The 27,616-nt window shown below is 44.1% G+C and overlaps 1 protein-coding gene across 2 annotated transcripts in view; it reads left to right on the plus strand.

Moving 5' to 3' along the window:
• Positions 1-27,616, plus strand: part of MYL9 (myosin light chain 9) — a 51,467-nt gene that overhangs the window by 20,114 nt on the left and 3,737 nt on the right. Inside the window, exons 1-3 of one of the 2 annotated variants that reach the window (XM_082272054.1) lie at positions 3,727-3,882; positions 20,342-20,545; positions 24,641-24,802. In XM_082272054.1, coding sequence (XP_082128180.1) covers positions 20,362-20,545; positions 24,641-24,802 — 346 coding nt within the window. In that variant the 5' untranslated portion in view covers positions 3,727-3,882; positions 20,342-20,361. Of the gene's footprint in view, positions 1-3,726; positions 3,883-20,341; positions 20,546-24,640; positions 24,803-27,616 lie in introns of those variants that run through there. The other variant, XM_082272055.1, reaches the window with a different exon arrangement.

Consider the following 27,616-nt stretch of genomic DNA (forward strand, 5'->3'; position numbering starts at 1 on the left):
CTTTAAGTTCATTTATTCTAGTTATAGGTTCCTTTTTAAAGTATTAACCAAAAATGGATAATTCATTTCCTAGGTTTACCCCATTATGGATCGGTAGAGTGGATCTAATCCAGTCTTTGTGTCTAAAGCTGGTCATACTTGGAATTTCTCTCATTCAGCCCTCAGGCCACCCACAACTCGAATTCCAGGTGATTCAGCAGCAATTGGCTGAAATTCGAGCAGTGTATAGCCAACTTTTCAATCTGATAGAATAAACTACTAAGGGCTCTTTGTCAGTTTTTTAGGCGGATCTGATCGGATCCTCCATGCAGCTCTATGGGGCAGCGGGTGTCAGCGGAGACACCTCCGCTGACACCCGCTGCCATCCGCATCCGATCCTGTGCGTGAAATCTGGACGGATGGAAACCCTATTTTTCCATCCGTTCAGTAATTGGATCGGATCTTATGAGAGCGGACAAGCGGTCCGCTCTCATCCGATCCCCCATAGAGGGCAGCGGGGGTTGAGACACCTCCCTCTCCGCTCTGCAAGCGGAGACGGAGCTGTCATCTGCCGACTCAGCGGGGATCGCGGATCGATCCCCGCTGAGCAACACGGATCCGCCTATGGAGGCGGACCGTGTGAAAGAGCCCTAAGAGTTATGTAGATCAAGAACCTACCTGACTAGAGACTAATTGAGTGGATTGTTTAGGTAGGGCTTTCACTACATAGTTTTGTTAGATATAAGGGAGACTAAAAAGAGCAGTTTTTCCAAACCAGGGTTAATCATGAAGTTGCTAAGGGTTCCCTGAGCAGTGAGCAATGGTGGATTGAACTTCCACCGATGCAAGTTGGCAATTTTTCACTAACTAACGTAAGGGATCCCTTCAACACCAGGGCAGCACAGTAGCTAAGTGGTAAGCACTTCCACTTGGCATCACTAGGATCGTTGGTTTGAATCCCAACCATGGCACTACCTGCCTGGAGTTTGAATGTCCTCCCTGTGCCTGCATGGGTTTACTCTGAGTACTCCGTTTTCCTCCCACACTCCAAAGACATGCTGGTAGGTTAATTGGCTCCTGTCTAAATTGGCCCTAGTATGAATATGGGTTAGCAACAGGGGCGTAACTACCGGGGTCACAATTGCAACCGGGCCCCATGCTCCAGGGGGCCTGTGTGGCTCCCCTGTATACCTGGGTAGGAGGGGCGGCGGGGGCAGCATGTAAAGAAATCACTGTCCTCCTTTTTCCTCCTGTAGCTGAAGGAGGAAAATGGAGGAGATTGGTTCCTCTGTATGCTGCCCCCGCCACTCCTCCTATCCAGTTCACTTGTGTTCTGCTGTCTCTGGGCCCCTGTGTGCTCCCGTGGTCCCCCACTGTGCTGCCCCCCCCCCCCCCCCCCACTGTGCTCCCTCCCCTCCCCTGCCGGCTGCTGCAGGGGAGGTGTCGCAATGGAGAACCAGGAAGGGGGTCAGTAAATATGTAATTTACCAGCTCCTTCCTTTTCTGAATGGACAGAGTCATAGTCAGTGACACTGTAAAAAAATAAAATAAAATGATAAAAAATAATACAATTAAAATGCCAAAAAATAAAAACTACTGGCACCAGTTGGTGAACTTCCAGGATCGCAAAGGGCACACTTGCGACCGGGCCCTGGCATTCCACCACCGTGGGGGGGGGGCCAAGATGCAGGAAGGGGGCCCACTGTAGAACTTGTGAAAGGGTCCCACTGCAGGACCGTAATAAAGGGCCCCCGCACGAGAGTAAAGGGCCCCAGGATCGGTAGGAAGAGCCCCAGGCTTGAAGGGAAGGGCCCTGGCCAGGGGTCCAGGGGGCCCTTCATGGTTTCTTGCACCGGGACCCTGAAGGTTCTAGTTAGGCTTCTAGTTAGCAACCTTAGATTGTAAACTCCTTGAGGGCAGGGACGGATGTGAATGTACAATATGTACTGTATATGTAAAGAGCTGCGTAAATTGGCAGTGCTATAAACCTTTCAGTTTCCCTGTAATAACTAAATAAAATATATACACTAAGTACTAGGGTTAGAGGACATCCAAATGTTTACTCTTTGTCTTTCTTTTTCTCAATTATTATTCATTTCAGGTATGCTATTGAAAATTATTTTGTACGTTGGTAAAAAAATGATCAAGTATGCGAGGTATACCACATTCACCTTACCTATTCTTTTATTTAAAATGTTCTTTAACCTATTGTTCTTGCTAATGTACCCCGAGCTGTAGGTGTGATCATTTTTAGCATGGGTTCTCCAAGAACCTCGGAATTATTTCACGGGTTCCTTTTAGCCCCCGTTCACATTAGGTCGCTCCGACTTAGGGGGCAACCTGTGAAGTCACGTGCACCGCGACTTCGGCGCGACTTGCACGGACTTCATAAAATCAATGTCTATGCAAGTCGCCTCCAGGTCGCCCCGAAATAGTACAGGACCCTTTTTCTAAGTCGGAGCGACTTGTGTCGCTCCTATTAGAACCGGTCCTGTACTACTCAATGGTCCCGACGGTGCGCGACTTGCCAGGCTGACCAAGTCGCCTGGCAAGTCGTAATGGTGTGAACCGCCTCTTAAAGCCCCGTACACACGCGTCGAAAATTGGCAGGGAATTTTCGGCCAACGTCCGATCTGCCTATTTTTGGCTTGTTACTATGATGCTTCCGACAACCAACTCCGACTTTTCGGCCGAAAAAAATCTGGTGTGCAGACTATAAAATTTTTGTTGGCCGTCAACATAACGGCCGATTTTCGTGCAGTCAGTACAGATTTCGACAGGGAAAAATCTGATGAGCAAGACTGGGCATGCTCAGTAAAGAAAGAAAACAAACCAACACATGAGATCACTTCTGAAGTAGAATTTTGTTGGGCGAGAAAATTCATGTGCAGTCTAGGCACATTCCAACCGACAAAAGTCGGACGATCGGTCGGCCGATAATCGTTGCGTGTGTACGGGGCTTAAGAGCCGGTTTACACTGAGGCGATCCGACTTGCCGGGGCGACCTGTGAAGTCGTGGTGCACAGTGCGCACCGCGATCTCGGAGCAACATGCACGGACTTGATATCATTGAAGTCAATACAGGTCGCTCCAGGTCGCCCCAAAGTAGTACAGGACCCTTTTTCTAAGTCGGAGCGACTTGTGTCGCTCCTATTAAAACGGCAGGCGACCAAGTCGCCTGACAAGTCGCCCCAGTGTGAACCGGCTCTAAGAGTAAAGACATTGAGAGAGGCTGAAATAAAGATTGCACATTCAGATTGCAAGGTTTATGGCCAGCAGGCTCTCCCTTTTTCCTATGCTTTGAAGAATACAGCAACAGAAGTGAGATTCCTCATTAGGAAAAGAGAATACGGAAACTATAGAAGTAAACTTTCTCGGAATCCCCAGAGATACCAGTAGGCTGATTTACCCTTCCAGCATCTACAGAAAACTAAAACATTAGTTTTGAGTGGACCGACCATTTATCATTTAAGAGTTTTACAGAATTGTGGGAACTGTACTGTGCACTGCATAAGATTGCTGAGCTCGCCCTGTACCATTCTCCCCCCTTGTACACCCACACACCCCATATAAGGAGGACTGGCAGTGTTCCCCTGTGTATACAGCCTTGTAAAGAGGGTTCCTCGCACACTGACATAAAGTGGAGCTGAGAACTATATAAGGGAGAATATCCTGTGTTTGGGTTTGGATCTGTTTGTCCCACACATCTTGCATCCTCCTCAAATTCCTTCTCCTTGTATGGCCAAATCCCAGGCGGGAGGGCAGGCTGGAGAGGGGAGATTGTCTTTCCTCATTGGCTGCCCTCCTCCTTTGGTTTTAGGACCCTGGGAAGGCTAATGCAGAACTTTCCTGTGTCCTGATCCACAGAGGACAGCTCTGAGTTGCTGACTTCTCCCTGAGCAGGTAAGAGAAGTCATTGAAACTCCCATATTAACACTTTGTCCTCTTCTGTCCCTGGCACGTCCCTGCTTAGCTCATTGTCTGTGATCACCCAGCGGATGAATACCTGCATCTGCCCCACCCAATCTAACCTTTCCCCTGCCTTTCACTAGTATCTAACAGCTTATATGATCTTTGCCTTTATGGTTAAAGCTAGCCATACACCAGTAGAATTTGGTTTTAAAAAAAAAATGCAAAGGGCTTTTTTTTTGAAGGGCTTCCTAACACCATTCATTGACTCTATGGGGTTGATTTACTAAAGACAAATAGACTGTGCACTTTGCAAGTGCATTTGCTCCAGAGCTTAGTAAATTAGGTAAAACCTATCTGACTTCTATTATCCAATCATGTGCAAGCAAAAATGCTGTGTGTTTTTTTTTTTTTTTTGGTTTGCACGTAATTGGGTTTTCTTTGCAAAGTGAAGCTTTATCTCATTTACTAAGCTCTGGAGCAACTGTACTTGCAGAGTGCAACTGCATTTGCAAAGTGCAGAGTCTATATGCCTTTTATCAATCAACCCCTATAATGGCATCCTCAAAATTTTTTTTTGTGTTTTTGAAAAGTTCTATCAGTTGTCTAATGGTTAATGGGGACAAAGCAAGGATTGTTTTCGACTGTATATGTGGGAAAGTTGGAAGGTTTAGGATGGAAAATTGTTCTCAAATTTCAAATCAAATTCTAACTGTCAATGTGGTCCCCAGCTGGGAAAATAGTTTTTATTGTATTTACATCTTCCACTACCTGCCTGGTGTCTTCATGTTCTCCCTGTGCCTGCTGGGATTTCTCCAGGTACTCTGGTTTCCTCCCACACTTCAAAGACATGCTGAGAGGTTAATTGGCTCCTGTCTAAATTGGTCCTAGTATGTGTATGCAGGGTCGGGGCAAGGGGTAGGCAGGAGGGACAGCTGCCCTATGCACAGCAGAGCAAGGGGACAAAGAATGGACAGAGGGTAGTAAACCCATTCTACGGCACGCATTAACAGAGGGGGAGGGGGCGCAGTCCCACATTCTTGTCCTGATCGCTAGACCAACCTGTGTATGCAGGGTCGGGACAAGGGGTGGGCAGGAGGGACAGCTGCCCTATGCACAGCAGATCAAGGGGACAAAGAATGGACAGAGGGTAGTAATCCCATTCTACGGCACGCATTAACAGAGGGAGAGGGAGCGCAGTCCCACATTCTTGCGCTGAGTGCTAGACGAACCTGTGTATGCAGGGTCAGGACAAGGGGTAGGCAGGAGGGACAGCTGCCCTATGCACAGCAGAGCAAGGGGGCAAAGAATGGACAGAGGGTAGTAAACCCATTCTACAGCATGCATTAACAGAGGGAGAGGGGGCGCAGTCCCACATTCTTGCCCTGAGCGCTAGACGAACCTGTGTATGCAGGGTCGGGACAAGGGGTGGGCAGGAGGGACAGCTGCCCTATGCACAGCAGAGCAAGGGGACAAAGAATGGACAGAGGGTAGTAAACCCATTCTACGGCACGCATTAACAGAGGGAGAGGGGGCGCAGTCCCACATTCTTGTCCTGAGCGCTAGACCAACCTGTGTATGCAGGGTCGGGACAAGGGGTGGGCAGGAGGGACAGCTGCCCTATGCACAGCAGATCAAGGGGACAAAGAATGGACAGAGGGTAGTAAACCCATTCTACGGCACGCATTAACAGAGGGGGAGGGGGCGCAGTCCCACATTCTTGTCCTGATCGCTAGACCAACCTGTGTATGCAGGGTCGGGACAAGGGGTGGGCAGGAGGGGCAGCTGCCCTATGCACAGCAGATCAAGGGGACAAAGAATGGACAGAGGGTAGTAATCCCATTCTACGGCACGCATTAACAGAGGGAGAGGGGGCGCAGTCCCACATTCTTGCGCTGAGTGCTAGACGAACCTGTGTATGCAGGGTCGGGACAAGGGGTGGGCAGGAGGGACAGCTGCCCTATGCACAGCAGAGCAAGGGGACAAAGAATGGACAAAAGGTAGTAAACCCATTCTACGGCACGCATTAAAAGAGGGAGAGGGGGCGCAGTCCCACATTCTTGTCCTGAGTGCTAGACCAACCTGTCCCAGTACTGTGTGTGTATGTATGTGAGTTAGGGACCTTAGAGCTCCTTGAGGGCAGTGCTGATGTGAATGTACTATATATATATATATATATATATATATATATATATATATATATATATATATATATATATATATAGCGTGCTGCATAAATTGATGTCGCTATATAAATATCTGTAATAAATTGTAAGAATTGAAAATCAGACGTTAAAGTTCTATATTGGCACGGCACGGCAATCAAACAAACTTTTTGAAGGGCTTCCTAACACAATTCATCGACACTATGGGGTTGATTTACTAAAGACAAATAGACTGTGAACTTTGCAAGTGCATTTGCTCCAGAGCTTAGTAAATGAGGTAAAACCTATCTGACTTATATTATCCAATCACGTGCAAGCAAAAATGCTGTGTTTTTTTTTTTTTATTTGGTTTGCATGTAATTGGGTATTCTTTGCAAAGTGAAGCTTTACCCCATTTACTAAGCTCTGGAGCAACTGTACTTGCAGAGTGCAACTGCATTTGCAAAGTCTATATGCCTTTTATCAATAAACCCCTATAATGGCATCCTCAAATGCTCTGACAAAAGATTTGTGTTTGACCAGCCAGCTCTACTGACATCAAATGCCCAATAACGTCTCTGAAATTTTGCCAAGAACAGATGGCATCAATTTCTTTCTTAGGTTGACCATACACAGTGCACATTTCTTTCCTGCAACCATGGGTTGCAGGAAAGAAATTTGCACGTTTCCCCCAAAGAGATTCCAGCAGGCTGGTTGTACCCAAGTTGATTGATTAATTGGGTACATTCAGCCTGCTCATCAAGGCCCCTTTCACACTTGCCGCTCCGTCGGCGGACTCCGTTTTTCTCAGCGCGGGATCGATCTGCCGGTCCCCCGCTGAGCAGGCGGATGGCAGCTCTGTCTCCGCGCTGTGTGTGGAGACAGAGCTGCCAGGTCCCCGTTCTTCTCTATGGGGGAATCAGATGAGAATGGACCGCCTGTCCGTTCTCATCCGATCCGCCAGACGTATGTAAAATAGGGTTTCCATCCATCCGGATTTGACAGACAGGATCGGATTGGATGTCTCCACTGACATCCGATGCCCCATAGAGATGCATGAAAAACTGACAGGCGGTCTGACGGTGTGAAAGGGGCCTTAAGGTTCAAATCTCATCCGGTTCCAGTGGAGAAAAGACTAAGTGGACTGTTCACACATCAGCACTGCAGAACAGTTTACCCAAGGTACTGGTTGGTATCATTTAAAAGTGGTGGTACAATTCAAATATCTACATTTACATGTAAAAAAATAAATCCTCCAGCCTTGGACAGAGCAGTATGGATGAGCTTTACTGCTGGGATAGGTTTAGGATTTGAGTAGATTAGGACAACAGGACATTAAAAACCTCTTCAAATGAATGCTGGCCAAAGGCTGTACGATAGAACCGAATGAGCAAAATCTGTTTCCCCATTCTACGCTAAACCGCAAGGATGGATGAATCTCCCTTGCAATCCTATTGTAGCTTGACAGCTGGCACCCACTGCAACCAAAACATCTGAACATTGGCTGCATCTGATTGGATGCAGGTACTGTCCGGCCAAAAAATTTCCACCTGGTTTCTTTTCGGATTTTTAGATTAAAGCATGTCAGGTAAAATTGAAGCATAAGGTAAAATTCTCTCTTGAGCTGGTCATACAACGTTTTTTCAGCTACTGTACCAGCCAAATTTTGATTCGTTTATGGCCAGCTTTAGCTTTTACGCAATAAGTGTCCCCATTGGAACATTTTACCTCTGTTCCCCTGTCATATTTCTGTCATTACTGGATAGACCAAGACCCCGTTCAGACAGGGGTGACACGACTTGGTGGGGCGACCTGTGACTCTGCGCGACTTGCACGGACTTCATATCATGGAAGTCAATGCAGGTCGCCCCAAAGTAGTACAGGACCCTTTTTCTAAGTCGGAGCAACTTGTGTCGCTCCTATTAGAACGGGGCCTGTGCCAATCAATGGCAGGCGACCCACCGCGACTTGTCAGGCGACCAAGTCGCCTGACAAGTCGGCTAGTGTGAATAGGGTCTTAGCATTGTTACTACAGGTGTTGTTGCTGGAGCAGGAACAGAGGTAAAATGTTCCAATGGGGACACTCATTGAATAAAAGCTAAAGCTGGCCATAAACTAATCAAAATTTGTCTGGTTCAACAATGGGGCTGCAACCCTTCCTCAGCACAAAACCAAAAATTGCGTGTAGTAAATTAGACTATATAGACTGTTATTTTATGGAGGGTTTGCTATTTTTTTATGGTTTTGGAAATTGGGGGGGGGGGGGGGATTTTAGGAACAAATGTGAAATAGTTGGAAGAGTTTATCTGATTTGATAGTATTTTATGCCAGTTAAGCACCACACCCAGATCAACGATTGGCCATGTTGTTTACCAGTATCTGCCTTTGTATGGTTGTCATACTGTATGCATGGAGATACAAAGACTTTTTGTAATTTTATATTGTGGATGAATCACCCATATAGCATGCAGCATTTCCCATATGCATTATAAGCCAAGGTACAAAAGCCTTTTGTAAAATTCTGTATGGGTGTCAGCTAACAGTGTCTTTCGTTACATACATGCTAGGGGCAAAAATGAAATTGCAGGTTTTCAAGCAGAGTAGGAATTACCCTTCATAATGTTCTGGGTGGTTACAGTGAAAATAAAAATTCTTAATTATTATAATTAAAATCTCAGAGAACGTAGTCTGTATGGTTGACAAGTTTTTCCCGATGCTAACCATAACATCAAGTCATTGGAGTAATTAGAATTCTAATGGTGAGTTTCCTCTGAAATCAGATTTTGTAGTTGATATACTGTATGTGAGAGCCGGTTTATTTGCCAAACATACATCATTCTGATTGGCCACTATTTTGATTCAGACACCCATGTCACATAGCACCATCAGGAAGATGACCGAGGTATTTACTAGTGCTTTGCAGCTCCCGGTGTCCTCTGCCTCTTCATTGTACTATGGGTTCTTCTCTACTGCAATCTTTATAAACAGCGCCCCCTTCAGTCCCTAGTGCCTGCAGGCACATCAGCCTGACCGCACAGGGCAATGCAATGGCGCCTGCTTTTAGTCTATGCAGCATATAGGATTAAGCCCCCGTTCACATTACTCTGACTTAGGGGGCAACCTGTGAAGTCGCGTGCAGCATGACTTCGGCGCGACTTGCACGGACTTCATATAATGAATGTCTATGCAAGTCGCCTCCAGGTCGCCCCGAAGTAGTACAGGACCCTTTTTCTAAGTCGGAGCGACTTGTGTCACTCCTATTAGAATGGCTCCTGTACTACAGTGGGAGCGTGAGGACTGCGACTTGTCAGGCTGAATGTGAATGGACACTAAGGAAATTATTATGAAAACAGATTTTCAGACTGTTAAATTAGCAGTATTTTACTTACAAACTTTGATTATAGTGTATTTCTCATATTTTCTGAAGGCTTTAAGGGTCCATTTTCACTTATGTGTGCTAACATCAGAAATGGGCCAAAATTCGAACAGTGTGTGACCAGCCTTATGGTCATCTTCAGTAACAATAAATTGTCAAAACAATTAGTAGATTCAAGAATAGGGGCAACTAACTGTTCCTATATGTTGAGCTTGGGTATACACCACCTACCTTCTAGGCATCCCTATTGGCCCTTTTAAAGTTATTGATCAAAATGTGGGCCTCACTGGTGGTAGGACCCAATTTGACTTGGTCGAAATTTGCATATAATTCCAGCTGCTTACATCCATGGATCTAGGGATCGTTTTGATTTTTTGGTTTTCATTTAAGGTTGCATGCATGATTATATCAAACTCTCAAATTAAATTGCCAAACTTTGTAACGGGCTTACTTGTAGCCACGGTAGGTTTAGATTGGCTGATGTTTCTTAAAGTAAAGTAACATTTTACACCACTTGTTTTAATAATCTGACCTGGAAAACTCGTTTCTACACTTTAAATTATTACTTGCTGTGTTTAAAGACAAAAATCTTCATGAGTCATGACTTAACTTAATATTTGGCTGGGAGATGACAAAAAATGATTGCATAAGCTACATCTACAACTGTATGACTGCCAAAATTGCCCACATATGGAGAGGCCTGCAGCTATAGCCATAGATGGGATAACAGTTAAGGAAACATTGCCCATTCAAGCATCACTTATCCAAACTAGACAACAAATGGCTGTTAAGGGGGGTTCATAAGAGGACATCCACAAGTAGTTTTTAGGGCACAAAGATTAATCAGCGTGGAAGCCACAGAGAAAAGGGAATGGATAGAGCCTGTAATAAAATAAATCTGTAGACTGTCATTCCAGACTTCTCAGAAAAAGGACTGTCCATACACTGAACACATTTTGGCCAATTCCTAATGAACCGGTAGAAATTCAGGCCATTGGAGGCCCCATTGGCACCCTCTCTCCTGAAACCCTTTGATCTGAAAAGCAAAGGAGCCAAGCATAAAATTGTTGGCCAAACCTCTAATCAGCTGTCATAATACAATAGTTGACAGAGGGGATTCCTCTAGCCACGCCAGTGTGCATTGGGAAATCAATAGGTTCAGCCCATGGGGCTAAGCAGTGTATGGCCAGTTTAATTATGCAGATCAGAAGTTTTGACTTCACTTACTACATGTTTCTCTGGTTTAGAGTATACACTGGAATTAAATCACATCCTTAGACCAGCCATACACTATACGAATCATTAGATTGTAAGCAATAACGAGCAGGGCCCTCTGATTCCTCCTGGTTTGAATTGTATTGTAACTGTACTGTCTGCCCTCATGTTTTAAAGCGCTGCAAAAACTTGGCGCTATATAACTCCTGTATACTAATAATAATAATTAGTGGGCAGGCTGAATGTACCAAGTTGATTGATCAACTTGGGTACAACCAGCCTGCTGGATTTGCTTGCGATTATCGCAAGCGACTGTCTTTTCCCCCGCCCACTCCTGCCAGGAGAAGACAATTGCTCAGCAGGAGGATGACTGTGTTGATAGGGGAACCGTGCAAAGAAATTTGCAACGTCCATGGCCTGCCTTGTGTGCCTGATTGATCTGTGCATTGACAAATGAATGTCTTTTGCTGCTTTTCGATCTATGACCAACCTAAATATATCTGTATACGTATCAGAGCTGTTAAGCTAGCCATACACATGCAGATTCCTCCATTCCCAATAAACAGCATGTTTAGAGTGTAGGTGGGGAGTAAGGCCAGGTGGTAGTCATCTAAAGAGGGAAGGAACGAAGGTCCGAGATCTCAAGGAAGTGTATTGTCAAGACCATTACAAAAACACTGTAACAGAGTCTATGTAGAGGTTTCAACCGGGCAAAAAACACTCACAGATGATTATACAGTACTTGCAGATAGCAATGCTCGAGGACTGACAGTTACTGGCACAGGAGGCGGCTGGTAGGCAGTATGCAACAAGGCACTAGAAGAAAAAAGGTTCCACACAGCAACAATACCGAACAGTCTCTCCTCCTCTGCACTATTCTAGGCAAGCTTTCTCCCTAGCCAATGGGTTTCTGACCCTATCCTGAACCACATGCAAAATGTGCACTAACTGTAGTGAGGCAGTGCTTTTTATAAGCACTGCCCTCACTAAAGATTGCCACGGAGGTTATCTGGGGCAACAGCATCCAATCTGACAATTACTCACTCGACGACCCATACTGAGGCCTAAGAGGAAATTTACTACCTCCTTTCCTCAATTTTCCCTGCAAGGTGGTTCCAGACAGCGCCACCTGTGTAGGGAGGCATTATGAAAGCTGCTGCTCCTGCTGTCGCTGGGGCTGTGGTCACTATTTGGCAGAGAATTTGCAGCCATGATTCTTCCATTTTTTAAATCAAAGTTAGTGCAGCTAGGGCCACCCATGGCTCAAATTGTGGCCAATTCAACAGGAATTGGTAAAATTTGAGCTGTATTTGAGTGGCATCAGACATCCAGGTGTGATCTGGATGCCCTCAGTCATTTTTGTTGCACAAAAAAAGGATGGCTTCGTCTGAGTGAGTGTTCATGTTTTTTCTTATGTTAAGAGGAGAGAAGAACGGACAAACAGCTCTTGGTGTTGCTTTCCTCAGGGGTAGGGTTGCCACCTCATCCCTTTAAAACGGAACACATATTTATTACACAGGTTCTGGAGCAAATTTAATGCAGAAAAGGCACTAAGTGAATTTAATTACCACCTTAATCAGCCACAGAACCTGTGTAATAAATATGTGTTCAGTTTTAAAGGGATGAGGTGGCAACCCTACTCAGGGGTAGCAATAGTGATTGGCCAAGGTCTTAAAATGGTTGGCTGGTCTGCTTCTGACATTGGCTGGAGTCACTGAGTTTATCTGAAAAATGTCTGGATGTCTACAAATCAAATAACAGCTACAAGTGATGCTCCTGATTTCAAGCATTGCTCCCTTTTTTATTGGTCAGTTTCAGGTGATAGCCTTGGTGATCAAAGGCCTTCTTTGATGTGTTGGAAAGGGACTTTCTGCTCCAAAGGCAAGTGATGCATATCTTCTACTTTCATCGTTGGGAAGGACCCTTGAGGGTCCTGGCGCTCAGCAAGCTTGTGCAAGGATTGGACGATATCTCCAACCTTGCCATTCTTGGGGAGATATCTGCCTGTCTTGAAATGTAATGTTCTACAAAGGCACACAGTGGAGATCAAACAACAGGAAATGAACAACTATGCAGATAAAGCTAACCAGATTCCCATCAATGGAAAGAAGCCACGCAACATGTTGTTTTTCAAAAGACTTGGTAGTTAAAGCAGTAAAAAGGGCAGCTTACATTTTTCCTATAATTATGATTAATGTACCTAGTGTTAGTAAAGGTAAAGCAGAATTCTGACATTCCCTCCACTCAAAGTCCAATCAGATGTTTTGCTTTCTAAAGAACACTTGAAGAATCCATGGAAATATAAACAGATTCCAAGTATAGCTGGGGTCACGTCAGAGCCTCTGAAGACTGTGATCCATCCAGCCAGATAAAAAAAAACCTACCCTCAAAAAAAAAAGAACTTTTTCCACTGACTCTAACAATGAGATGAAGCAGATATTGTAAGTTTAGGGAGAGATTTTTCAAGCTTCATTTTTCTATAATTAATGTATGAAGCCTTATTGTGCATTTCTGGTCACAACTGTTGATCCTAGCCATTGGGTAGAAGGGAAGAACTGAGACTGAGGAGCGGCATTTGCCACCCAGGCCAGTAAGAGTATAGCTATCATACGCATTTAGATTTCATTTATTGATGGAATCTCCCGTTTCGGTTATTGTATTCAAACAGCCACTTCACCTGTGTCTGTCTGTATACCTAAACAATGACTGCAAAGGGTTGGATGTAGTCACTGTTCAGTGGACAATTTTCCACCCAGCTTCTTAAATAAAAAGTTATTTAAAAAAATCGGCTTTTGTTGAGCCCAGTATGCCATTATCAGGGGCAGACTGGTAACTTTCGGCCCAGGGGGCAAGTACAAATCAGAGGCCCATAGTGCAGTGACTCCGCCCCCCCTCCCACTCTCCCTCACCCCCCCCAATCCCCTGACCCCCCCTGCTCCAGATACTCTCTACTTACCGGCTAAATCTGGGTTTCCGACCTGGCCAGCAGGGGGAGGTTGGGGAGAGCTGGGACAGCTCGGTTGGGGCTGGCCGGGGCAGAAGAGTCTTCAGTGGGGCATGGAACCGGCCTCTGCTCAGACACAGTTTACACCATCCAGCTGGGTGGGGGGTGGTTGCGCTTTGTCCTTGTCTTCAACCCACACTCAGTAGGTCAGCGGCAGGGACTTTTTACTTCTCTTTAACAGGAATCCCCTAGGTATGTCTGTGGCAGAAGTGGTGCAGCCTTTTTATGGGGCATCAGAGTGGCCCAGGGGGCAATTGTCCCTCTGCCCCCTGGCCCAGTCCTCCTCTGGCCATTATGGCCACCCAAAGCTTGAATTTTGGGCGATTCAGCATGAATTGGGTGAAATTTGGGCCTCGTGTGGCAGCCTTTACAAAGCCAGGAAGAAAAACTTTCACCATACCTTAGAACAGAACTTCTGAAATAAGGATGGCCTTTTGTTTTATATTGTCAGAATACTTATTAGAATGTCTTATTCTATAGTATAAAAAAGGAGCGAAGAAGAGCTGTCACCCTTAACCACGTATCATATTAATTTTCAAATCTACAGTAGATGTTGGAATGAGATTTGCTAAGAACCATGTCACACTTAAACCAGCATATCTTCTACTGTGGCATTGCCCCCACATTGGACAAACCAGTGAGGTCAGGGTGTCACTCCTTCTCTGCTTCCATACTTTAGACTAGAGAAGGACTGATATGGTTTTTTGAGGGCTGATACCGATATATTGGCCACAACGTATCGGTATGGGCCGATTTTTGTACATCCTATGTCAGGGTCCGAGACTAGTCTTCTCCTCCTCCAACCATTAGGTGGTGATTCTCATGTAAGGGGAAAATGATGTCACAGCATAATTCATTTTAGAAATATTATTAAATATGCCACTCACATATGTACAAAAGATATAAGCAATTCCACATTAGCAGATCTGCTGATAGATCAGTATCTCTCACCCACTTGCCGTACGTGATACCGCTCCGTTCGGCATCCACTCAATACCGCTCCGCCTCTCACCCACTCCATCTCTCACCCGCTCTGTCTCCCAACCACTCAATACCGCTCCGTCTCTCACCCACTTGCCGTAAGTGACAGTGACACCTGGGTGATACTGCTCCATCCGGTGTTACGTGAGAATTACGTACCCCGTGAGAAAAACCTACCCTCGTCACTTCCAGCCAGAAACAGCTGAACAGCGCCGCAGTGCGCATGCTCACAGCCACCGATACGTAATGGAGCAGCTAAGGATCAGACTAGTGCGCATGCGCACTAGTATGAAATTATCACGGTGTCCGTGATAAAAACCTACCGACGCGGCGGTTAAATTAAAACAGCTGTGCTGCACTATGAGTCATCTCCGCTCCTCTCCCTGTCATTACCCTGATCTTGGCTAGTAAATATAAATGCGGCTCTCGGCTCCGTGATTTATATTTTCATACAGCCGCCGCCGCTTTTATATTTACTTGCCGAGATCAGGGAAGATACAGGGACAGGAGTAGAGATGACTCGTATTGCAGGCCAGCTGTTTTAATGTAACCGCCGCATTAAACACACTGCCGTGCAACCGGAAGTGACGAGGGTAGGTTTTTCTCATGAGTAGGTAATTCTCACGGAACACCGGCATACGATCTCGGAGGTCACGTGGTCACGCCATGACCACGTGACCTCCGAGATCGTATGCCAGACTGAGCGGTATCACCCGGGTGTCACTTAGGAGAAGTGGGTGAGAGAAGGAGCGGTATCGGGTGGGTGGGAGATGGAGCGATACTGAGTGGATGCCGAACGGAGCGGTATCACCCGGTTATCACTTACGGCAAGTGGGTGAGAGGTGCAGATCTGCTAATGTGGAATTGCTTATATCTTTTGTACATGTGTGAGTGGCATATTCAATAACATTTCTAAAAGGAATTATGTTATGTGACATCATTTTTACCCTTACATGAGCAATATTTGGAATATCGGTAATATCGGCCATTCCGGGGCCGATACCGATATATCGACAGAAGTGAATGTCGGCCATCCGATAATTGGTTGATCCCTACTTTAGACCTAGATTCTGTAATGCTAGTGAGACAACAGAAAAACATTAGAAAAAGTGGAAATTGCATTTTGATGATTCTGGCTTGATAGAGGGAACCCGATACTTTCACCCTGTGTAGGATAGTGGAAGGTTTTGGTGAAGGAAGATTATGGAGAATGGTTCAGTTTTTGTTATTTTATTATTGTTTTTATTGCTTTGAGATTCTTCTCAAAGCTGAATTCCCTTTCTTTACCAACAACTGCAATGACTCTCAGCGATCCAACATACTTGAAGAAGAAAGTCTGAAAAGAAAGAACTATTAAAATGGTGGGAAAATGGCCAAAGTGAGAAGGGGAAAGCCGAATTAGAGTTAATAAAAGTGTAGATAAGGATTTTAAGCTGTCACTAGAACATGGTTCTGGGAAACCTTACATTGGGGCATGGGCATCCGCAGGTAGGGGAAAGGGGGGGGCACCCCCCACTGGAATCTCAACTTCCCCTTTCAAGTGGTTGTTAAGCCACTTTATACCATCCTGTCTGGTCTGTTTAATAATCCTATGTGCCTGTGTGTCTGTGTTTTCAGAGGGTCGAGCACCGCTCGCGTGACCTATCGGCTCTCTCCTCTCCCTGTCTGACAGCTGCTTCCAGCGGGCGGGGCCAAGGATTCCTCACTGATGTCAGTCGGAAGGGGAGGAGGGGGAGAGGAGGAGAAAAGCGGCGGGTCACGTTAGCGATGAGTTGCGCTCTGAAAACTTATAAAGAATGACTTATTTTTATAAAACACAGACACAGGGCACATAGTATTATTAAACAGATTGTGCACAGGATATAAAACTTTAAATGAAACTACAGCAGCAGGAGGGGAAGGAGGAGCAGGAGCAGACAGGCAGGGAGAGAGGACAGAGGAGGATAGGAGCGCTGTGGATGACGGAGGCGCGTAAACTGACCACGGTTTCAGGGCTCAGCAGCCAAAATATACTGTGGTCACTTTACAGAGAGGAGGGCATAACCAGGCAGGAAACCTATGATCAGCTCCTCCCACCCTGTATATGCCCACTGGCTACACAGGAACAGTGCCTCTCCCTGGGTTGTTGTCCTATTCTTGATCAAGCTGTATGTTGTGCTATATGCATGATTCTAGCTAAATCGTTAGTCATGTTGCATTTTTAAATCTGTACGTGTATTTTTGTATACATGTTGGCTCACATTGATGTATTTATTAAAATTAATAAAATTATGTATTTTTACCTAGTTGTATTCAATGTCCTTACGGTACCATGAGAGTCCTCTTTGCCTCCATTTTTTTAGTTTTTTTTTCGTATGCTTCAATTTAGGATGAGGGTACCTTATTTATCCATTCATGTAGCACGTACTTTCTATATGATACTTGGATTGTTTGTCAAGACTAGTTACCTGCTCCTCTCCCAAAATTATATTCCAAATTTTGCAGAGGGGGGAGGATGGAGACGTAAAGTAAAAATTCCCCTTGTGGGTGGAGTTTCACTTTAAACCAAAGTGGCTATGAACAAGCTATTGTGTTATCCAATTTTGTTAACAAAGAATACCCATTAACCCAAATTACTACACTTTTAGGCTGGGTTCACACTATTGCGAATTGGATGCGGCTTTCCCCGCATCCAATTCTCATGTCAGGAGATTGTGACTGGCTCTCTATGGAGCCGGGTCACATATCTCCGGAGTGGCTCTGGTGCAAATTGCACAGGAGTCCTGTGCATCTTCTGGTCTGTTTCATGTCCGAATTCAGCCCAAAATTCAGACTGAAATAAGACCTGAAATGGTGAACAGGGGTGGACCAGACCCCTGCTGTGAGCCGCTCCGTGCGGTAGCGTGAACCCAGCCTAACATTAGGAAACTGTGTATAGTGACTACTTTTAACATTTGCACTTTCTCACAAATTCTCATCCCAGCCATAATAAGGCTGTTATTGATTCTGCAAGCAATTTCATTGACTTTAAGTAACCAATCATAGCAGAGAAGCAAATCCTTGGTACAAGCCTATAAATACATTTCATGACAAGTTTCCTTTAAAGGAAGTGTATATACAGAAATCTTTCTGAAGAGATGCATTCCTGCCTGTTAAATGGGAAGCGTATGTATTGACCACATGTGGCTGTCCCATGTAAACGTAAAGTAAATTTAACAATTATTTACAATATGTTGAGCAATTTACCTACAGTATAGATAGCTATTAGATTACTTTATTGGTTGTGGTTTGCTCATTAGAAATGTGAAAGTTGCCAAATGTAAGGTACACAAAGACAACAGGCAGCAGTCCAAACATTAATGGCTTATTATTTTGTGGATTGGTGTTTTGACCGGTTTGCTCCTTGTCTGGGAAAATCCAACCCAGGTCCCTGAGGGGGTCATTTGCAGAGGTTTGTTTGGCTGTCATGCCTTTGGTTCTTTCACTGGCAACACACTGCCAAAGGTGGAACCACCTCAGGGGAAATGACCACTTCCCATGATAGGTGTCGCTCAATTGCTGGCATGCAGAATCTGACTCCCTAGCTAGAGAGAAGGGACCGAGCAGCATATTTTTGGTCTAACCAACAAAGCTGTAACGCCATAGAGGGGAAGCTAAAGTGGTTCTTTGTGATCTTTTTTGCTGTTTAATTGTGGTCAGCAACAGGCTTGCTCCTGTTACATCACCTTACACTTACATGGTACCCCTAGACATAGTTTGTTTGACCAAGTGAAGTAAGGATCATCTATTATTGATGACTTTGCAAGTAATACAAAACTTCTACCCCTAAACCAACGTATAAAGTATAGACTTTTAAGGGAAACCTAGACGTAAGATGATTGTTGGCTAGCTTCACCCACATCCGGTGACTTATCCTGGGTACCCTCAGATGGCAGGGTGATTTTACTTTAATAAAAAGTCAATATTTCAGATTGGATTTGCCTTGACTTTTATTTCTCTTGAGATAAGACTGCCTGGTGCATGGACATTTAGGCTTGTGTGATAAAAACATGTACAGGTCCTTCTCAAAAAATTAGCATATTGTGATAAAGTTCATTATTTTCTGTAATGTACTGATAAACATTAGACTTCCATATATTTTAGATTCATTACACACAACGGAAGTAGTGCAAGCCTTTTTATTGTTTTAATATTGATGATTTTGGCATACAGCTCATGAAAAAACAAAATTCCTATCTCAAAAAATTAGCATATCATGAAAAGGTTCTCTAAACGAGCTATTAACCTAATCATCTGAATCAACTAATTAACTATAAACACCTGCAAAAGATTCCTGAGGCTTTTAAAAACTCCCAGCCTGGTTCATTACTCAAAACCGCAATCATGGGTAAGACTGCCGACCTGACTGCTGTCCAGAAGGCCATCATTGACACCCTCAAGCACAGAAAGAAATTTCTGAACGAATAGGCTGTTCCCAGAGTGCTGTATCAAGGCACTTCAGTGGGAAGTCTGTGGGAAGGAAAAAGTGTGGCAGAAAACGCTGCACAACGAGAAGAGGTGACCGGACCCTGAGGAAGATTGTGGAGAAGGACCGATTCCAGACCTTGGGGGACCTGTGGAAGCAGTGGACTGAGTCTGGAGTAGAAACATCTAGAGCCACTGTGTACAGGCATGTGCAGGAAATGGGCTACAGGTGCCGCATTCCCCAGGTCAAGCCACTTTTGAACCAGAAACAGCGGCAGAAGCGCCTGACCTGGGCTACAGAGAAGCAGCACTGGACTGTTGCTCAGTGGTCCAAAGTACTTTTTTCGGATGAAAGCAAATTTTACATGTCATTCGGAAATCAAGGTGCCAGAGTCTGGAGGAAGACTGGGGAGAGGGAAATGCTAAAATGCCTGAAGTCCAGTGTCAAGTACCCACAGTCAGTGATGGTCTGGGGTGCCATGTCAGCTGCTGGTGTTGGTCCACTGTGTTTTATCAAGGGCAGGGTCAATGTAGCTAGCTATCAGGAGATTTTGGATCACTTCATACTTCCATCTGCTGAAAAGCTTTATGGAGATGAAGATTTAATTTTTCAGCACGACCTGGCACCTGCTCACAGTGCCAAAACCACTGGTAAATGGTTTACTGACCATGGTATTACTGTGCTCAATTGGCCTGCCAACTCTCCTGACCTGAACCCCATAGAGAATCTGTGGGATGTTGTGAAGAGAAAGTTGAGAGACGCAAGACCCAACACTCTGGATGAGCTCAAGGCCGCTATCGAAGTATCCTGGGCCTCCATAACACCTCAGCAGTGCCACAGTGCAAAAGGATTCCCGACCAAGTATTGAGTGCATAACTGAACATAATTATTTGAAGGTTGACTTTTTTTGTATTAAAAACACTTTTTTTTTATTGGTCGGATGAAATATGCTAATTTTTTGAGATAGGAATTTAGTTTTTTCATGAGCTGTATGCCAAAATCGTCAATATTAAAACAATAAAAAGGCTTGCACTACTTCAGTTGTGTGTAATGAATCTAAAATATATGAAAGTCTAATGTTTATCAGTACATTACAGAAAATGAACTTTATCACAATATGCTAATTTTTTTAGAAGGACCTGTATATCCATGCATATGACCAATACACAGTTTGTAGCAGTATATTCAACCACCATCTTCTCTGTTGAAAGGAGGAGAGTTTTCATATGAAAACTGATGGTGAAATCAGCACTTAACATTTTTTTGACATGAATGTGTATGATTTGCAGGCTCCCTTCATCCCATCACCATGTCCAGCAAAAAGACCAAGGCGAAGACTACCAAGAAGCGTCCCCAGAGGGCGACTTCCAATGTATTCGCTATGTTTGATCAGTCCCAAATCCAAGAGTTCAAGGAAGCTTTCAACATGATTGACCAAAATCGAGATGGCTTTATTGACAAGGAGGATCTCCATGACATGCTGGCCTCCATGGGTATGTAAAGCTGTTTTTTTCAGATTGAATTTGCACAAAGTATTTGACTTCACTGGCAAAATATCTACAGTTAAGCTAGTTTATTATGCTAGCTGTACAGTAACTTTGTTTGATTAGCCATGCAATACATATGAACATTCTAGGTGAGTATATCAAAACCGCACAAATCTAACAGATAAAGATGCCGAACTGAACTTTAAATTTAAACCTTCTAACTTATAAACCCAGTTGAACTAAATAAAAGGTGTTAAAATTGTAATCCTCTTTTGGGGGGCTGTGAGGAATGGCCCTCCCCAAACAGAAGAATGCGCAAAATCTGTAGGCAACAAGACATTGATGATAAAGTTGTCAGTGCCTCCACCCAGGATACGCCTCTGTGAACAGAAAAGATTCCTTTCCTGGGAAATTCACCAGTAATCTAATCAAAGTCATTTGAAGCAGAGGAACTACTGCATAAACAATAACTCACCCTAGCTCCACCGCACTGTGGGAAGATAAAGAGCTAAGTGTCGGTGCTCAGGCTGAAAGTCCAAACCAAATGTTATATGAATAAAGCCGGCACACGAAAAGGCTTCTTCCAAGTAAAATTCTTTATTCCAACATGGATAGCGGTGACAACATGATAAATGCTGATGTGTTTCGGCTTTACGCCTTCCTCATAGCATGAAATTCACCAGTAATCTAATCAAAGTCATTAGAAGCAGAGGAACTACTGCAACCAGCATATAACCTAAACTAAATAATTTAAGGTTTATAGAAGAAGAGGTTAATAACGGATCATACATCCAATGCACAACAGGGGTGGATCCGAGGGGGGGGGGGGCATAGGGCAATTTTGCCCACCCCCCCCCCCCCGCCAAAAAATCTTTCCATCTCTGAACATGCCCCGGGAAATCAGAGCTGCAGTCGGGACAACTCACAGCCATTCTCATAATGAGGAATTGCTGCCCAGACACATCAGTATGTATCTCCTTTTCATGTAGCACAGTAAGAAGTCAGGCTCATTAAAGCATCATATGACTGCCCTCCGATGTGTGCCCTCCAGACCCCCCCCCCCCCCGGTGTGTGCCATCTTGACCCCCCCCCCCCCCCCGTGCAGGCTCTGCGGACTCCCCTGGTGTGTGCCCTCCTGACCCCCTGATGTGTGTGCCCCCCCCGACCCCTTGTTGTGTGCCCTGCTGACTCCCCTGGAGTGTGCCTTCCCAACCCCCCCCCCCCCCGTGTGTGCCCTCCCAACCCCCCGGTATATGCCCCCCTGTTGTGTGCCCTTCCAACACACCCCCCCAGTGTGTGCCCTCCTGACACACCGTACGCTTTTCTGACCTCCTTGGTGCATGCCCCTCTGACCTCCCTGGTGTATGCCCCCCTGACCACCCTGGTTTGTGCCCTTCTGACCCTCCCCCTGTGTGTGCCCTCCCAGCCCCCTGTTGTGTGCCCTTTCAACCCCCCCCCCCCCCCCCAAAGTGTGTGTCCTTCTGACCCCCCCAGTAACACCTAGTCTTTTGCTCTACTGATTCCTGTACACTGTTCTACATTGTACAGGAATCCTGTACATCCTATGGTCCTCTGGACCTCTGTACATTGCTTTACTTACTACTGACCTCTGTACATTACAACACATTCTACTGACCTCTGTACACTGTCCTACATACTACTGACCTCTGTACACAGTTCTACAAACTACTGACCTCTGTACACTGCCCTACATACTACTTACCTCCATACACTGCCCTGCATCCTACTGACCTCTGTACACTGCCATGCATCCTACTGACCTCTGTACACTGCCATGCATCTTACTGACTTCTGTACACTGCCCTGCATACTACTGACCTCTGCACACTGCCCTACATACTGCTGACCTCTGTACACTGTACGATATGTTCAATACAGTTCTGGTGTCAGTGGACACAATAACAACACCCAGCATTGGTGTTAGTTGACCCAATAATACCTCACAATAATAACCCTCAGCATTGATATCAGTTGACTCAAAAATAACCCCCAGCATTGGTGTTGGTGGACATAATATTAACCTCCAGCATTGTTGTCAGTAGATGCAGTCATAACCCCCAGCATTGGTGTTAGTGGATACAATAATAACTCCCAGTATTGAAGGCAGTGGATGCTGTATAAATCCTTGAATTTGTGTCAGTTACCATAATAATACCTGCATTGGTTGTCAGTGTTATATTCTGCCTAACCTGTGTAAAAAAAAAAAAAAAAAAAAAAAAAAAAAAAAATGTGTATACTTACCTATTTTCAGTCCCCTCCAGTAAGGTCATGTAATCCCATGCATTAGAGAGTGGTGGCTGCAAGGGAGAGGAGAGAGGGCTTTAAAGCGGCTGGGAATTCTGGGATTTTGATGTGACTCAAAGGCTTCCATGTCCCCGCCGTGCACGGGGCTACCCTCTCTCCCCTGCAGCCGCTGCTCACTGACACAGGGGAGACGGAGCTGAGGGATCTTATGACCAGTCTACAAATAGGTAAGTATACATCTATTTTTTTTTCACAGTTTAAGAAGGATTAGTAGCAGGGGAAGGGGGCGAGGGGACGTTTTTAAGCATTGTAACTGTTCGACTGGAACTCAACTTTTAACCACTTAAGCCCCGGAAGATTTTACCCCCTTCCTGACCAGGGGTTTTTTTTGCGATTTTTTTTTTTTTACTACGTGACTTTAATGGACAATTGTGCGGTCATGCGACGCTGTACCTAAACGAATTTCACGTCCTTTTTTTCCCACAAACAGAGCTTTCTTTTGGTGGTATTTGATCACCTGTGCGATTTTTTGATCATGCGCTATAAACAAAAAAAGAGCGTAAATTTTGCAAAAATAACAATATTTTTCACATTTTTTTTATATGAAATTCCCCAAAAAAAAATGTAAAAATCTAAAATTTTTAACATTTTCGGCCAATTTGTTTTATGCTACATATGTTTGGTAAAAAAATCACAATAAGCGTATTTTGATTGGTTTGCGCAAAAGTTATCGCGTTTACTAACAAAGGGAAAGATTTTTGTCATTTTTGGTGTTTTTTTTTTTAACGAGTAATGGCGGCGATCTGCGGTTTTTTTTTTTTTTTTTTTTTTGCGGGACTGCGACATTGCGGCGGACAGATCGGATCCTTGACTGACATTTTTTACACTTTTGGGGTTACCAGTGACATTACTGCAGTAATCAGTGCTATACATATGCACTGTTACTGTAAAAATGACACTGGCAGGGAAGGGGTTAATTTTATTGGAGAGGGAGGGGTTAATGTATGCCTGGTGCTTACTAACGTATGGGGGGGGAGGTGACTGAGTGACACAAGGACAGATCGGATGTTCAGCTATGCTGAACACTGCGATCTGTCCCTGCCTGTCACTTAGGAGATCCGCCCGCTCTGTTTACACAAGCGGGCGGATCTCCTCACTCGATTCCCCGACGATCAGGGAAGAGCGGCGGCGATCGCTGTGACTGAAAACAGCGGGAGCGCGCCTCCGGCGGCGCGCTAGCGCCGCCTACAGGGGGAGGAGTCCAGCGACGTAGGTCTACGTCGCTGGACGATATGAGCCACGTTGCTGCAGTAGCAGCAATGTGAGCGGTGGGAAAGTGGTTAATATCTGTCTGGAAGCAGTAGTCTCTCTGCAGAGATAGAACTAGAGCTCTCCAATCAGAAAGAGCTTGCTGTCTGCTTCTATGTAAATGCTAGTGACACACTGCTGCTTTACTTGCATTTTTAGCTTAGTCATAGTCTATGGTCCTTTTTTAAACATATAATTATATCTAATCCTTTAAAACACATGTAACCTTTAATAAGTTAGGATAATTGACCGTTTCAACACACATTATGCAGGCACGGTTCACTGCTGTCAATATTAGGAAACACACCCTGAGAAATGTCACGTACCTAACACTGGAGTCATGTGTGCATGGATAGAAAGTGGCTCCACAGAGGCTGCAGTAGATCAGCAAAAGATAAAAAGGTTAAAACAGGTATTTAATTTGCAAAAAAAAAAAAAAAGAGAGACAATTGTTTATAATACGCCAAACAGAATGCCACTAAGTTGGGGTTCATATTTACTTGAAGAATTTGTTGTTGTTTTTTCTAGGTAAAAACCCCTCTGATGAGTATTTGGAAGGGATGATGAGTGAAGCCCCAGGTCCCATAAATTTCACAATGTTCTTGACCATGTTTGGAGAGAGACTCAACGGTACAGACCCAGAAGATGTCATCAGGAACGCATTTGCCTGCTTTGATGAAGATGCAACAGGTACTGTAAATTTATCATACTACAAAAACAAAGTAAAAAAGAACAGAGCAATACTACTTAAAACAAACTGTTTTAATGGAATGACTGTTGATAAATTGCTTTTATCCATTAATTTTTTATTTTTTTTATATATATAAATTTTTTATTAAAGTTTTAGTGCAATAACAACATATAACATTCAACAATCGTAGCAGAGTTACATTCAAGTCAACGACATTGGAATAGTAAAAAGTACTACAACGGCACAACCTTGGGGAGGATACCAAACCATATCCATTCATTTTTTAATAGAAAACTAGGTGGTGGTTGAAATTGCTTAAACACTGATATGTAAAGGGCCAGCATACAATTTTCAGTAATTCTCAGACCGACCACCAGAGTTCCATCAATTGTGAAGTTAAAACTATGCATCAAATGCCCAATTTGATTTCTTTTTTTTAATCAGAATATAACATTTTTTTTAGATATGTACTGTGTACATATACAGTGTATTTAATTTTTTAACTTACATTTTTAAATATTCATAATTTATATTATTCAGAAAACATGCAGAGAGTTTCAGAAGCACTGTTAATTTTTATCTGTACTGTTGCAATGACAGCTTCATCAAAGTTCAGTGAAGCAACAGTTGATGGAAAATTGCAGTCAGTGGTCTAATGCCCCGTACACACGCGTCGAAAATTGGCAGGGAATTTTCGGCCAACGTCCGATCTGCCGATTTTCGGCTTGTTAGTATGATGCTTCCGACAAACAACTCTGACTTTTCGGCCGAAAAAAAATCTGGTGTGCAGGCTATAAAATTTTTGTTGGCCGTCAACACAACGGCCGATTTACGTGCAGTCAGTACAGATTTCGACAGGGAAAAATCTGATGAGCAAGTCTGGGCATGCTCAGTGAAGAAAAAACACAAAGAAAACAAACCAACACATGACATCACTTTTGAAGTAGATTTTTGTTGGCCGAGAAAATTCGTGTGCAGTCTAGGCACATTCCAACCAACAAAACACAACTTGGACAAAGTCGGACGATCGGTCGGACGATAATTGTTGCGTGTGTGCGAGGCTTTAGTTTTGTAACCCAAATTGTTTATTTTTCCCCAAAATTCTTTTTCATTTGATTGTTTTCCATAAAAACATAAAAAGAAATACAAAACCGGGCCAATTTGGTATACCCTGGCTCACTCTGATACAATAAAACTGTGGAATCAAAAGTACAGAACAAAATTTGCTACCGTGCACACTCAGTCCCAGATAGGAGAAGATAGAATAAACAAAGGTGATGCATCTAGTGTCATCTCCTCCTAGGGTTACCTTACCTTTACCACTCGAGACAGCCATTACTCATGTGTCAGAAAATAATACCAGGGACGTCATTTCTGCAGGGGACTGCAGTAGGTGTCACAATCAAGATAGGTCTGAAGTCGCCTCCAAAGAAGCAATTATAGAAGGTCAATTAGGCTAAATATCTCAGACCTTAGGGAACTTCTTGGGGCAGCCCCTAGAGGTATAAGTAGATTTGTAAGAATGGAATAGCAGAGTTGACTAGATGCTTGCAATAATCAAGCGTAGAGGCCACCAGGGACTTCCATTTCCATATTTTCGCTTTCTGAGCATAAAATAGAAAGATTCCTAGTAGAACTCTAAGCACCCTAGTAGGGGCCAACTGGTCGACCAGGCCCACAATGTAATGTTGACATTCAGTGGGATTGAAATGGTGGTAAACGTGAAAATAAAATGTGAAAGTTTGGTTCAGAAAGTCTGAATCTAAGGACAGAGCCAAAATATGTGGGCAAAGTCAGTGGGGTCAGTCATGCATCTCCATCATCCCGATGAAATTGAGGGGTAAATCCTATGTTGCTGTTGGGGATGAGATATATTCTATAAAGGATTTTAAATTGATTTAGAGTTAGACGGTCTCTAGCAGACGCTAATTGTGACATGTTCACTCAAATTGTTTAATGTAATTTCAATTCCATTTCCACAAGGTCCATCGAAAGCACCATTTAATGTTTTCAATTGCTTTGCAATTTTATTTAAAAAAAATGGAATCATAAGTTCCAGTTTAAGAGCAGGAACTAATGGACAGTCAAAACTGAACTTGGGTACATGGAGCACTAAAATCCTATTCTTTGTGCTGGTGACCACACAGGAAGCGAGCAGTCCTCCCCTCTACAAGTACATAGATGGTAGTAGAAACTTGAAGGGGGCAATAACCATTCCTCAAGCTTCTGTTCATTCACTGCTGTCTGTATCCCTGTTGGAGAGATTCTGACTTATAAACACCAGTGGCTTTACCTGAAGTTTCTATGCATTTTTAAGTAATCCTGTCATGAGAAAATTGCAGAACTTCCATAGCCGTCTTCAGAAAATGTTGCCTGGCTGTCTCTGGTTTTAATACTTTGGATCAGTGATTTGGAAAAAGTATGCAGGCAGTGAAGGTAGACCTCCAGATCTGTATGCTTGTCGGGGTAGTGGGCTTTGTAAGGCTGGCTACATACTAGTAGATTTTCTAGCGAAAATCCATATAAAAATTCCCACTACATTTGATGGCGTGACTGTCATTCGAAAGTAGTTCAAAATTTATATTTGCTTTAAACATTCAATTTCGGGAACAAATAGATAGAATGAAAACTGTTAGCAATGTGTTCGTTCAGGAAAATATTTTCCGTTGTGTTCCTTTTGAATTTGCTCATCACTGTGGGCAAAAACCAATGTTAGTTAGTTAGACCCCACTAATGATTAAAACATTTCACATATGCCAGTTTTACACCTTTAATTTCCAGCAAATGCAATCAAAATGCAATATCTGTATATT

Source organism: Pelophylax lessonae, assembly GCF_965119305.1.
Source record: "Pelophylax lessonae genome assembly, chromosome: 11".
Lineage (NCBI taxonomy): Eukaryota > Metazoa > Chordata > Amphibia > Anura > Ranidae > Pelophylax > Pelophylax lessonae.